This window comes from Carettochelys insculpta, chromosome 6 (genome assembly GCF_033958435.1).
Source record: "Carettochelys insculpta isolate YL-2023 chromosome 6, ASM3395843v1, whole genome shotgun sequence".
NCBI classification, from domain to species: Eukaryota; Metazoa; Chordata; order Testudines; family Carettochelyidae; genus Carettochelys; species Carettochelys insculpta.
In genome coordinates this window covers 33,348,281-33,362,301 of record NC_134142.1, presented here as the reverse complement: position 1 = coordinate 33,362,301, position 14,021 = coordinate 33,348,281, and the positions used below count along the sequence as shown (strand labels likewise).

Sequence of the window (14,021 nt, the reverse complement as noted above, 5' to 3'; positions counted from 1 at the left end):
AAAATGGCTGTTTCTTTTCAACAGCAGGGGGGAATGAGGGCAATGCAGTCTGGGAAGATGACTTCACACACCCACAACCACTTGCGGGGCATTTTTTCCCATAATGCAGGAGCAAAAACCCAGAATGCAATAGGGCTGAAGGAACTGTGGAATAAGTGCCAACAATGCATTGCTGCAACAGTCAAACTTCGGCGATTCAACGGGGACGCAGGTGCAGACACAACTTCGACTTTATAAAATCTAGTGTTACAAAGTCAATTTTAATAAATTCAACTTTATTTCATAGTGTAGACGTAGCCTCAGTCTCAATCTTTCTCACCTTTTGAAGCACTGCATCAGAGCATGAAGAATGCTCTGCCATCTCAGTCTGCTGTGGGATGCTCTTTGCATGTCTTCTCTCTTGTTAGAAGGATCCTTTCAGTCAGCCCCTTTTATGAGCTCCTTCAGCGGGCCAGCAAGAGAAATAATAAACACAAAAAGGGAGTGAAGCAACAAAAGACAAGCCAGCTAAGTGGCAGCTGCATACAGCCGATCTGATACTCTTCAATGTGTGTTAATGACTGTTTTCAACATGTGCCAATAAGCACTGCATGAACTCAGTCGAGGAGCCGGCTCACATTAAAGTTGCTGAAAGTAATGTAAAAATCTCCTAATGAATGATAAATGGCCAAGGAATCATTACAGGTAATTGTCACTGAAATTTATAACTAGACAGAGATCTTGGCTAATTTGTGCCCTCAATTATACGGTGCAGTACCCAGACATTTTAAAGTGCACTTACATTAGTGAGGGCAGGTTGGACCCTTTATGCAAAATTGCAAGAACCCAGCTGAAGTTTTCAAACATGCCTATGAGTTGCTTTCTCCTACTTCTGTACACTGAGCATATTAAACACCTTGCTTTCTTCATAATACTATCTGTTATCTCTATTTCTCGTCCAACAATTTTGCTTACTAATCAGATACATATATGGTGCTTTCTAGAATTAGTTCAACAGGGCATGCTGCTTTTTGCATCATTTAGTTGTGCATTCAGAGTTTCTGTAGCCATTTACACTGTAATGCATCCAATTGTGTGTTTTATCCCTTCATCATTCCCCAGATTACATCATTTTTTTAAATTCAGAATTAGAAGGAATTAGGCCAAAATTAATATTGGTGCAAATTTACTGAATGTAAGTGGTATTATTCCAGAGATTAATTATTTTCAGAGATGACACTAGCCAGCTTTTTATTGTACTGACCTAAAAATGTATAGCACATATTCTTCCTGAACTAAATAAACCTCTGCATCTGGATCAACTGAATTTTTTAAAATACGTATTTAAATTTTTTTATATGTACATATGTTAAGTTACTATGAAGTGGAAAATATTATCAGTTAATTTGAAATCAGTTGATTATATTTCATACTTGGCAGTATTATAATGATGTTTATATGTTTAAATTGAAAAGACAACACAAATATTCCTGGGTCAGAGTTAAGGTGCATCACGATTAAACAGACCTTTCTTTAAATAATATTTTTATTTCTATTATTCGGGCATTGGAAGATTTATGGGGTGCTTTAGTATTAACTTCCTAGGTTTTAATTGCTTTTAATTTCTGAACATGTTCTGCTAGCTAATTATTATGTTGCCACTTAGTTTTAAATGGTTTGGCCACGAAGATTATTATTTTTGAAATTTCCCAGTTTTTCAATAATTTGATTTTTTAAATAGGCGAATAAAGAAACAGGTCAAGTAAATAAATGAATACATCTGGTCAAGTTAATAATGGCTGAAGCCCAATATACATACGCAAAGTAAATTCAAAATTACTCTAGAAAGAATCTGTCAACAAAAGTGCACTGTCTGCATGGAATGCAACCACCAATGTCTTTGTAAGGCAGGTGTGGGGAATCTTTTTCAGTTTGGGGGCCACTGACCCATAGACAAATCACTTGGTGGCCACAGATGTGTGAAGCATAATACTACTTCAGCCCATGTGAAGTGCTCTCCATGGCAGTCCAAAGGGGCCAGGAGATCCCAGCTGCCCTTGAAGGGCTGGCCCAATGGCAATTTCCCCTTAATCCTCTGCTGTCTTGTGTGTGTGGGGGGGTAGGGGCTCCCCCCTTCCCTCTGGGGCATGTATGTGTATGTGGCTGGGATGGGGCTCCTACCTACCCTCTAGCATGTGTGTGATTGGCTAGGCTCTCCCCTTCTCTAGTGTGTGAGTGTGGCTGAGCTTCCCACTTCCCTCTGGGGTGTGTGTGTGCCTGGGAATCCTCCTTCCTTCTGGGTCTGTGTGTGTGTAGGTGTAACTAGGCTCCCCCGCTTCCCTCCGGGTTTGTATACGTGCACACCTGCTTTAAAAATGCCTCCTTTAGTAACTGATGTGTGCGGTGCCGTGGTGGCACGCATCTGAACAAGCACACCTGACTCCCGTATTCGTGCCCAAGATAAAACTCACTCCACTCATGGATGAAAATTCTTACAGGCAGCAGTGCCTCACACCCCAACCTCGTGCTCCCTGACTCCATACCACCCCTCTGCCCTGAACCCCCACATTCCACTCAATACTGAAAATTTTACAAGCACTGTTCTGTCACAGTGGATCCCCTGGAGCAGGGGAGGGTGGGGAAAGGTTGTGACAGTACACAACCTGTTAAAAGTTTGTTACTTTCACCCTGGTTATGAATAAATACAAAGGATAGGGAGGAGGTTCCAATTCTAGTGTTTCTCTAAGGATTTGAGCATATAAACATCACCCCCATGACATTCACTGATGAGCCTCAGAGCCAGAGATGCATAAATCAAGTGTCCTACATTCCTCACACTACTGGGTAGAGGGGAGGCTGGAGCCAATGTCTGGCAGTGGTGGGGTTCTTTGGGGTGGGGGTTGCTGTCCCCCTTTTCCCGCCCAAATGATGCTCCTGCCACGACACTTGGCATTTCCCCAAAATTACAAAAAGAAGCCATTTAAAGCCCTTAAATCTCAAAACAATTTGATTTATTTAAGTTTTGCAACACATTCAAATAGCTAATGAGGTTTAGCTCTAAAAACGCACATGATTTTTTTTTCCCATCTTGAAGTTATACAGGAGAGCAAAACCAGGTTCCACTTCTCCATGACGAACCAGTCCCCTCAGAAGCAGGAATAGAACTCTGCTCCTGCACCTTCAGCGGAAATAGGATTCAACCACCAGAGCTAATGGATGACTGTTTACTGGATTCTTAAGCTATGTTTACATGACAGAGCTATTTCGGGATACCTTGGTATCCCAATATAGCTACTCCGTGTCTTTGACATGTGCCCATTATTTTGAAATACTGTTCTGAACTAACAGGCACGTTATTTCAGCATCCCTGTAGTCCCCATTGCAGGAGGAATAAGGGATACTTCAAAATAGCGCTTCATTTTGACATTTGGCGCTGTTCAAACAGTGCCAAATACCAAAACAGCTCATTTAGAATTGCTGTCGTGTGGACATAGCCTTACAGACCTTTTTTGAAGCTCCAATCAGCCAATATAGCAGAACATGTTTATATACAGCAATAACAATTTATCCTGATCCCCTGAAACGGAGAGTAAAAATTAACAGAAACCATTCACTGAATTAATATTGGACTCATAACTCCCATTATTATCGACTTTCCATAGCAAAAATAATTAATAACATTGTTTTTTCTTCAGATTTAGACAGTAGATTAACCCTTTTATGGGCAATTTGAAAGGATGGTTATTTAAAAGGCAATCTGCTATGGCACTAAAAGGAGACCCAAAAAAATCTTTCAACAGCTAAACTTGTAGGTCAGGGTAATTTTTGGTAATTATCTTAAATTCAGATTTTGCAGAAACTTTCTTGTTGACTTTCAGAGTACACCTATTTCCCAGCCAAAGTTGTGAAGGGGCTAAAATGTTTCAAGACTTAGTAATGCAAACTGGTTGTGACATTTACCATGGGAGGTTACTGTCTTGTCACAATCCATTCTTAGATGACACACATGATGGCATGGGAGTTAAATGAACTCTATTCCTTTGCTGCTGGTCTGTTTGGTACATGAGAGAAGAGGTGCTACACTGTGAAGAGTGGAAGAACCGGCTGGGCACTAAAACCCACAGTTATTTCCTTTCAGATGTGATCTCTTGTAACATTCTGGTTGGTCCTTTACATTTTCTCCTTCTGTTCATTCAGTTACATGAAACCCTTCCATTGCGAAATACAGAGTAATTACAGGTACTCAGAGTAGGGCTGCTGCTGTTATCTCCTTACTGCACTGAACATTGCCCTTTGTGTAATACAGTAAATGAGTCAGCATTTGTACCAGCTAGCTCCAGTCTAACCCCTATAATCAAACCATTAGCACTTACTTGGTACTTTCACGTTCCAAGAGCTTAACAACAGGTAACTTTCCAATATGTATTGGAAATGACGAAAGACCAGTTGCCAAATTTTGCTATTTGCACAGCAGCTTCTCTGATGTCAGTTATTCTGGATTTACACCTATGTAAACAATAACAGTACAGAGTTTCCACTTGCTTTGTCCAGATCACATTAGGTGTAACATTATTAAATGTTGGTGCCTAAAGACAGGTTCCTAAATAGGGCGACCATATCTCCCTGCCCCATATTAGGAGGGGAGGGGCAGCTTCCAAGCCCTGGAGAGCTGGGAAGGAAGCGGCAGCTGCTGGTGCTCCCTGGGAGCCCCAGGGAAGCCACAGCTGCCAGCCTCCCTGGGAGTCTGAGGAAGCAGCAGCTGCCCACACTCCCCTTGCCTCCCTGAGGCTGGGGGGTGGTGGGTCAAATATGGGGCAATGAGTGCCTTTTGAAAAAAGAGTCAGGACGCCTTTTTGGAGTCCCAAACAGAGGACCCTCCTTCCCAATACAGGACGTATGGTCACCCTACTCCTAAACTGATATTCAGAAGAGGTGAGCAACCACATCGCCCAATGAGCCTGATGAGGGCTGTGCACTTTTCTCATTGTTGAAAAAACAAGGTATTGTATGTGGGTATTTAAACTTACATTTATCTTGCTTTCATTTCTAACTTCATGCACCCATGTTTTAAAATGGTTTAAGCAAATAAGAGTGTCCACTCCTGTTTCATAATTACTGGAAAATTTGTCATGTCACAAAATAATTCTGTGACTCAGGGATGTTTTTAAAATACATAAAGGAAAACTAGAACAAACCAATGTCTTTCTTTCTTTCTAGATGGATGAGTATTTACTTGTAAAAGGTAGCATTATTTTCTAATATATGACCAAGTGTAAAAGAAATAATGGAGTAAAATGGAGTGTTCCTTTATATATTAACTTCTGTTTCTGATTAGGTTTGGGGTACATTGAACTCATGGAATAATGAACATTTCCCCAGTAATTTATGCGACAGGAAATTGAACTAGTGGGTTCCCCTGCCATTATTTCTGTGAATTTCTCAAACTGTAAATACATCAAATATTAAAAGAAAGAACATAAATTCTGTAAAACATTAGGTCTCACTAAACTGAATATACCCACAAACGTTATACAAAGATTTCAGAATTAAGAAGGGCATACAAAGGCCTCCAAAATAGAGCTGTGACTTGTTTGACATGAAGTTCCAAATACAGTCAGGTCTCAGAGAACGCGAGGGTTTTGTTCCACATGCCCTCACGTAAACCCAGATTTTGCATAAGAGGAGGTGCGGCTTTTTCCCTGGCGGAACGCATGTTCTGCAGCTGGGGTAGCAGCAGAAAGGTAAATCCTGGGGTGTGGGGGTAGTTAAGGCCATGGGAGGCAGGCAGGGGGAGCTAAGCCTGGGGTGGGTGAGGGCTGCAGGAGGGTGAGGGGTGGAGTTGAGACAGAGCTGAGCTGGAGCCCTGCTCAGGTGATGAGCCAGGACATGGGGGCAGTGGGAAGGTTGAGCCAGAACCAGAGTCAGGCAGGGGTGGTGAGATGGCAGGGGGGTTGAACCAGGGATGGGGTGTTGAACTGGAGCCACATGGGGTGGGCGGCTTGAACCAGAGCTGCACACAGGTGGTTTAAACCGGGGCAGGGGGTGAGCTGGAGCCATGCGTGAGGGGTGGGATAAGCCAGAGCCAGGTGTGGGCGTGTGGGGTGAGCTGGATCTGCGTGCGGGTGGTGAGCTGGAAGGGGGTTTGAACCGGGGCTGGGGAGGTTGAGCCAGAGCCATGCTTGAGGGGTGGTGAGCTAGAGCCAGAGGTGGGGGTCGGGGGTGAGCAGGAGCTATGCACGGGTGGTGAGCATAGCAGAGGGGCTGAGTTGGGGCCATGCAGAGCTGAGGGGGGTTGAGCCAGAGTGGGGGGAGTGAGTTAAGAGCAACTGGAAATCACGGTACAGGGTTTACTATAGGAACTAGGGACAACCGCATAACGGGGGGGTCATGTACTCTGAATTTGCATAGTCTGAGACTTTACTGTACATTATGGCGGTGGCCACACTTGGCCAAAATTTTGAAATGGCCGTGCTAATGGACAAATGGAAGAATACTAATGAAGTGCTGAATTGAATATTCAGCCCCTTATTAGCATTAGCACACTTCTGGACAGGGTGCTTGGAAATTCAGCTGAGAGGAATAAGGGAATTTCGAAATGTGAGGGTCCTTTCGAAAAGAAGCCCTGGGTAGCCACACCTCATGTTTTGGTTGCTCATACTGAAACACCTTAAAGGAAGCTTGATTTCAGAAAACACCAAGAATTTACCCTCTGAAAATCAGACCTCTTTAAGGTGTAACCAAATATGGAGACATCCAAAATGGCTAATTTCTTTTTCAAAGATTTTGGTTCATGAGTTGGAAATGAAATGAGCTGTAGATACAGTGAAAGTGATGATCCTGCATTCATTAATCAGGCTAAAAGAGTATTATGTGACAAATTACTACCTGATTGATATTCCAGATATTGGGTTTGATTCTCTTACAAGTATCAAGAGTAAGACAAGTGACAACTGCAGTTACACTGGTGTGAGTGGAGTATTAATCCCACAATGATTCCTTCAGTCATAACTTTTATTTCTGAGTAATTTTTTTCAAGAGAAAATCTCTGCAGGATTCTTATTAACCAAAACTTCAGTGGCAGTTAATTCTTAGGAGATTTTACATTCTTTGAAATACAGTATATAAAACCCCTCAGCAGCAGGAAAAAGAAAGTTGTCAATGTCCATCAAGTAAAACAACTGTAAAATTAATTTTTTTTCACTTTGCCAATTTTATGGCCCTTCATTTAAGTCCAGCCTCAGTTCAAATTAGCTTTATGGGCTTCCCCCTAAGAATCTACTAAAATAAATTGAACTGAAACATGTAACTTAGTAAATGAGCATAACATTCAAGTTAACTCATCTGAAGTAAAACCTTTTTTAATCAGAAGATAAATAAGGCTTAGGTGCAATTATATATATGACAGCTCTAAAAATAGTTTGTCCTTGCTGTTAGTGTAATTATTGGACAAACTACTCATTGTGTAGTTATAATAATAGCTGTGGACTTTATGATCGATTCAAGAGTATGCATTGATATTTAGGAGGCAAAGACTTAAGTCCTACTTTATTAAAAGATGGCCATCTAGTCTTACTGTGTTGCTGTTTTAGAAATAATGCTTTTTAACTTGCTTTACATGCTGTTGCTATTGGGAATGTGATTCGCAGCAGCTTTGTAGTCCCAGAAGCCAGAATATTTGTAACAACTTTGGGTGTTTATTAATCTTTGGCAATGGTATTAAAGTAAACAAACTTCTGTTGTCTAACTCGTAAGTTAAAGAAATGGCATGGGAGAAGACCCAACCTTGGGAGATGGGTGCTGTCAGAAAACTCAGATTCTCCAAGGACAAACAAATATTAATAATCTTGTGTTTTGACCGCACATATCTCAATGGTGGATAAATAAAGCCCCCTTTCGAAAAACACTGCAGAGCATCTACACACGTTTTGCCCTATTTCAAAATTGCAATCGAGGCAACGGGGTCCGCATTTTGAAGTTATTCTTCCAGTCCCGTTTGAGGAAGAGCGCCCTATTTCAAAGTATAATTTCGAAATAGGACGTGTGTAGAAACTCTGCAGTCTGCTCTGTTGAAAGAGCAGGTCTGCCATGGCACTGGCCTGCAGGAGTGCAGAGATGCTGCGGCTGGCCCAGATGGGACTGTATGGTTACTGCTGGCCATGTTTAAAGGCGTAGCCATCCAGCAACCTGTGGCAGGAAGCTGAGAGCGTGCTAGCTGCAGAGGGAGCACAAGCTCCCTGCAGCATGTCTGCCTTTGGATGACAGAGCCACGAAAGCCACCACTAGGTGGCAATGGCAAGCAGCCAAGGGCCCTGTGCTCCCCAGGGTCCTCTGGTGAGTCTAGCTAGGGGTCCCAGAAACTGAGCCAGCCCCCACAAAAAAGGGGCCCATCCTGGACCAAGGCCAAGCTCAAGGACCTGCTTGGCCTTTTGTGGGGGAGAAGAGGTCCTGCTGCAAACCAGGGTCCGGAACTAGAATGCAGCTGCCTTCATCCGCCTGTCGAGGGCCTCACCCAGGGGCTTCCCAGCCACACATCTGACCAAGTGCAATCAAAGGTTGAAGAACTGCAGCAGACATACTGCCACACTTGAGGAGGCACCAGCCATGCTGTGTCCCCACTACGAAGAACTTGACTGGGACGAAGCAGATGGCACCTCTGGAGCACCTGATAGACATGGCAAACCCATGACCAGAACCTAAGCTGGAGGCCGAGGCTTCAAAGGAGGAACAGGGACCATTGGGAGACACCATCCCCCACCCAAGGGAATGGGAGACTGCGGCCAGCACCAATGATGAGGGTTCCAATGATGGGACCTTGTCATCACCACCCCCTCCAGGTCATCCATCTGGGACCCCTCCAGTTGGGCTTTGACCGAATTCATGGAGGGACCAGCAGGTAGGTAGCAGGCCTTTGGGATGCCCCAGGGCCTGGGAAAGGGGACCCCCCCGTCACAGCTGGTAGGGGCAATACACACATATGGCACTGAACACCTGCACCCCTGCACAGCCCCACATCCTGCATACCTGTGGTGGGGGGAGAGACCGACCCCAGGGAGAGCCCCACCAGGCAGGGACCCCTTCGCAAATAGTATTCCATGGGCAAATATCATCAGACGGGGTGACGTGGGGGGGCCACGGGAGTGGGGGCTCTGGTCCGCTGGATCAGGATCCAGGACTCCTGGGCCATCCCCCTGTTTCCTTCTGTCTCCCCAGGTCCACCGTCTGGGGGCCCTCTGAGCCCTGCCCAAGGCCAGTACCCCGCAGCTGAGGGATGGAAGGCTGCAACTCACCCCATTCCGTGCCTATGCAGAACTAATACCGAGCTAGCCACTGTTGCTGATGGGGGGAGGAGGAGGCAGCCGCCAACACGGCAACCTTGCGGGACAGGACACCTGTGCTCCAGGACTGGCTGGCGACAGAGCAGGAGATTTGGGTGTGGGTAACTGACAGCCTGAACTCTCTCACCCAGCCTGTGACCATTCACCTCACCCAGCCTCCCCATCCCCTGCCAGCCTCCCTCAATCCCGCAGCTCCCCTGCAGGCCCCGACCTTGGGGCCTTGCTCCTGCCCACCCTCCCTTCTGCCACCCAGATGGCACTGGGGCAGTGGTTGGTGGCCAGAGGGGACCCTCCCTTCCCACCAGCCTCCCCTCATCCCCTGTGCTCCCCATCAACCCTGAGCTCACCATACTTCTCTCAGTCCCCTACCTCCCTGTTGTCCTGGCTCTCAGCCCCGATAGGGACCCTGGACCCAGTAGAGGCTCCTGTGGCCACCATGGCTCCTGGCCCCCACTTCAGTGGATGAGTGGGCCCCACACCTCAGCACCCTCCCCCAAGTTTGAACCCCCACTCCAGCACCCTCCCCCAGCTTCTGTTCCTCTCCCAATGCCACCCAGGACCCCTGTTGTATGTAGTTCCCTCCATTCCCCCATGTAAACAGTGTAAAGCTCTTGTTTATAACTTTGTAGGTTAAGTTTATTACTTCTTAGTAAATAGTTTAAATTTCACCCCTACTCCCCTGTTCCTCTTTTATGGTGGGGGAGCCGTAAGGGGTGGGGGTGTTGGAGGGGGTTTGTGGTGGGAAACCGGGGAGGGGAGGGGGTGCAGGAAGGGGTTTGTCGTGGTGGGGTGGCCAGGGGAGGGTCACTGTGGGTCCCAGGTGAAGACCTCAGGCAGGGCCTCTCTGAGCCATACCCCATCCCTTTGTGCCTGTTGGCACAGGGTAGCATGGCTGTGTAGATGCTCCCTTTCAAAATGCTGGGCCGATCTTTCAAAAAAGCAGATTTGTGACCTCAATCCATGTTTTGTATGTGGACGCGCAATTTCAAAAGGTGTTCTCTTGAAAAGTGGATTTCGCAAGGGAGCCTTTTGAAATTGCACTGTAGTGTAGATGTAGCCTAGGGGTGTGTCTGCACAGCAAAGTTATTTTGCAATAATGGCCACTATTCCGAAATAACTTTGCAAGAGTCTACACAACACAACTGCTATTTTGCAAGAGTGGACAGCTTATTGCAAATGTGGTAAACTTCATTCCATGAGGAATAGAGCCTATTCTGAAATAGATATTTTGGAATAGGGGCTGCATAGACAGGAAAGAGGGCCTATTTTCCAATAAGCCCCTTTGTAGACATAGTATTTCAGATTAGCACTCCTGGAAGCAGTGCTTTATGTGTGTAGGCTCTATGGCTGTGTCTACACTTGGAAGAAGGGGCTTTCAAAGTCAAGGAGTCCTTTCAAAAGGCCCCTGTCTACACGGGCGCCATGCTTTCCAAAAGTGGCACTTTCGAATCACATGCGGCCACCATTATGTTAATGAGGGGGTGTATATTCATGTCCGCAACTCATTAGCATCTTCTGAACTGCCTCATTAACATACCCCTTTCGAAAGAAGGGGGCAAGTATAGACATGGCCTATGTGTGTAGACACTGTATTTTGAAATTGCTAAGAGCTATTTTGTGTACAGCAGTGTTATTTTGAAATAAACTATTCCAGATTTGATCTTCCGGAGTAGCTTATTTTGAAATAAGACTGCTGTGTAGACATACTCCTAGGTTTAACTGTAATTGCCTTTATTAAATTCTTTGCCATTTCATAGTAAAACATGCTTCTAGACATGCTCCTTGGTCTGGGTATTCTGGGAAGGGCTGATGATAGAGTGGATGTTTCATCCCTGATGCTCAGAAAACTTTAAAAATGAAAACTCAGTATTTTTCTTTTCAGAAATATAATTATAATATATAATATGAAATATTATTACCAACAAACACCCCTCATATATCGGCAGATAATATATACTAGCTCTCTAGCTAGTAAAGAAAACTAAGCCTTTGGACTGTACTTACAAGAAAACTGAAACATTCCAGGAATCTATACGGGGATATATGTGTGACATTTACTGCATTCTCTCTCATACCAGGATACAACATATCACACTTTTAATGTCACTTTCTTTTAAATCTGCTTTAAAATAAAAAAAATGTTCTCAAATAAACTCAAATATTCTGATGTTTTACACTTTTTACTGTGAGCAGATACTGTACCATGGAATGGAAAGTTCCTCATTTATATTTGATGACCTTGATTCATGGTATTTCCAGCTTCTGCCTGGAAAATTTTCTTACTAATTTCCATGCAAGCAATGCCACACTCAAGGTGCCCAACAGAGAACACACTGCAGGAGTGCAAAACATGCTTTAGATTTTCTACAGATATTGTCAGAAAAGTCTTCATTCAGAACACCTCGTTATTCACTTAATTATTCATTTTGTTTATTTACAGTAGAACTATTACACATAACTCTGGTGTAAATCCCAACCATCCTCAAACACCAGATGCTGGTTTCTATCTGCAGTCTCAAAACACAAAAACAAGGCCTCATCATGAGAATTTATAAAAAGCCCAATTAAACTGTTGCCAGCATGTTAATTTCCAAGCAATAAAAGCAGCAAATTAATAATGAGCTTCTAGTCACCTCCCTTATTCTTTTGCACACATTTGAAATGACAGCAATCACTGCTTTAAAAGGACACTGTCAGGTAGATAAAGTTTTAAAAGACAGATTTTATAAAGCTAAATATAATTTATATACTTAAATAAAACACCTGTTTTCTTAGATCAAACGCAGATCAGAGATCAACCCGGCCATAACGTATGCCTAGCATTTTGGCACAATCATAAGGATACCAGAGATGAGAATATTTTAGTTGCACAAGTTTCAGTTATTTACTTTCTATGCCCAAATTATTCAGATCTTTGTGTAGACATGGAGCATGAGAAGTCATACAAAAAGATCTTCTTTCTTCTGACAGGAAAGTCTCCCTCCACTGTGATTTGCACAGTGCAGCAGGGAGACCAAATCAACAGCCACTTGCTCATGGTTGTCCGTACGGATTCTGGTGGCCTATGCAGCCTGAGCGCATGCATGCCTATAATCCCTGCCCCCTTGGTGGGGTGACAGGTCCATGAAGGGGGAACTGAGCTCAGGATTAGCTGTGTAGGCAGGAATAGGGCAGAAAGGCTGGTGGAAGAGTAGTGCAGCCCACCAACTATGAAGGCAGAAGCACAGAAGTAAGGGGGAAATACACACAATGCCATTCTTAGTTCTGCATGCTGCTGGTGATGTTTCTGCCTTCAGAGCTGGGCTCTCAGCCGGCAGCCATTGCTCTCTAGTGGCCTAGCTCTGAAGGTAGCACGACTGCCAGCAGCAACAGCAGCAGCAGCAGCAGCAGCAGCAGCAGGGCAGAATTAAGAATAGCAGTACCAATTCCCACCCTCACACCGTGTGAACTCCCTAAAACTCCTTTATGAGTCAGGACCTCTACAATTATAACACCATGAAATTTCATATTAAAATAACTGAAATAATGAAATTTATGATTTTTTGAAGCCTATGACTCTGACAGTGACCAAAATGGGCCATGAATTTGATAAGGTCTTACTTATATTCTTGGAAGGATGAGACAGATCCTACACTCATTTACATCAATGAGAGTTCTGCCATTTACTTCTGCAGAAGTTGGACCAGGTCCAATGTTTATCCCTTCTGTCTTTGAATCCCACCCTTTCCTAACATCACCCGTCTGTATATTCTCTCCATTGTGCTACAGCTGGTTGACGTGTCCCTATTGCAACTGTTGTTTGTAAAAATGTTTAAGTTCAAAGTAACAGGAGAGCTTCCTGGAAATGCAGTCAGGGTTCCCATTCAGTTTGGCATGGAAATTGAATTTATTATTAAGCCCACATTATAAAGGGTTTGACAAGACATTATTTTTATATCAGGCCCCTACAAATATGAAACAAGATTGTGTTTACACAAGGCCAGATAGTATCTTTAATGATTAATAAGCAAGACAGCTCATAGTACATCTAATCTGCAGCTGGGCAATTATGTGCATATTTTATATAGTCTAGATCAGTGTTTCCCTAAGTGTGGTACATGTACCACTGGTGGTATATGAAAGAATTTCAAGGGGTATGCAACATAAATTACTAACAATCAGGAAATAAGGACTGGGACGGCACTGGGAGAGGGGTACACTGATAAGACCAAAGTCCCAAAAGGGGTAAATGAGTGTTTTAAGTTTGGGAAATACTGGTCTAGAGGGTGAGAGGATCCAAAAGTGGTTCTGCAATATAGCTGCAATATTTTACATGCTCATGCTTGAAACCTCAAGGCTTGAAGCCTCAGAGATGCCAAAGGCATAACAGAGGATGAATGGTTATTCTTGCTGCCGATTGAACCAGAAATTGATATTGAAGGGTTATGTAAAAGGTTCAAAATCTCAATGGCTGTTTGACTATGCCTGGAGGTAAGATGGTAACTGTAAGTAGTTCAAGGATAGGGAGGGGTGGAGTGAGAAAGAAAAAGGAAAGGAGGAGAAACAGTGGTACAGACAGGTGAATTGACTTGTCTGGAGTTCCTGCAATGCCCTTCCTTCAGATACTGAATGATTAAACCAGTGATACTCAGACCTCTGTGGTTCAGGAGCCAAATTAAAAATCATTACCCAGAAGGGCCACAATAGTGATTCATTCATTTATTACTT

At 44.0% G+C, this 14,021-nt stretch overlaps 1 protein-coding gene across 1 annotated transcript in view; it reads right to left on the bottom strand.

The window, feature by feature from the left end:
* Window positions 1–354: 354 nt before the first annotated feature.
* Window positions 355–14,021, bottom strand: part of EFCAB11 (EF-hand calcium binding domain 11) — a 111,427-nt gene continuing 97,760 nt past the window's right edge. Inside the window, exons 6-7 of the mRNA XM_074998761.1 lie at window positions 4,353–4,485; window positions 355–441 (exon numbers count right to left, since the gene is read on the bottom strand). Coding sequence (XP_074854862.1) covers window positions 4,377–4,485 — 109 coding nt within the window. The 3' untranslated portion in view covers window positions 355–441; window positions 4,353–4,376. The remainder of the gene's footprint in view (window positions 442–4,352; window positions 4,486–14,021) is intronic.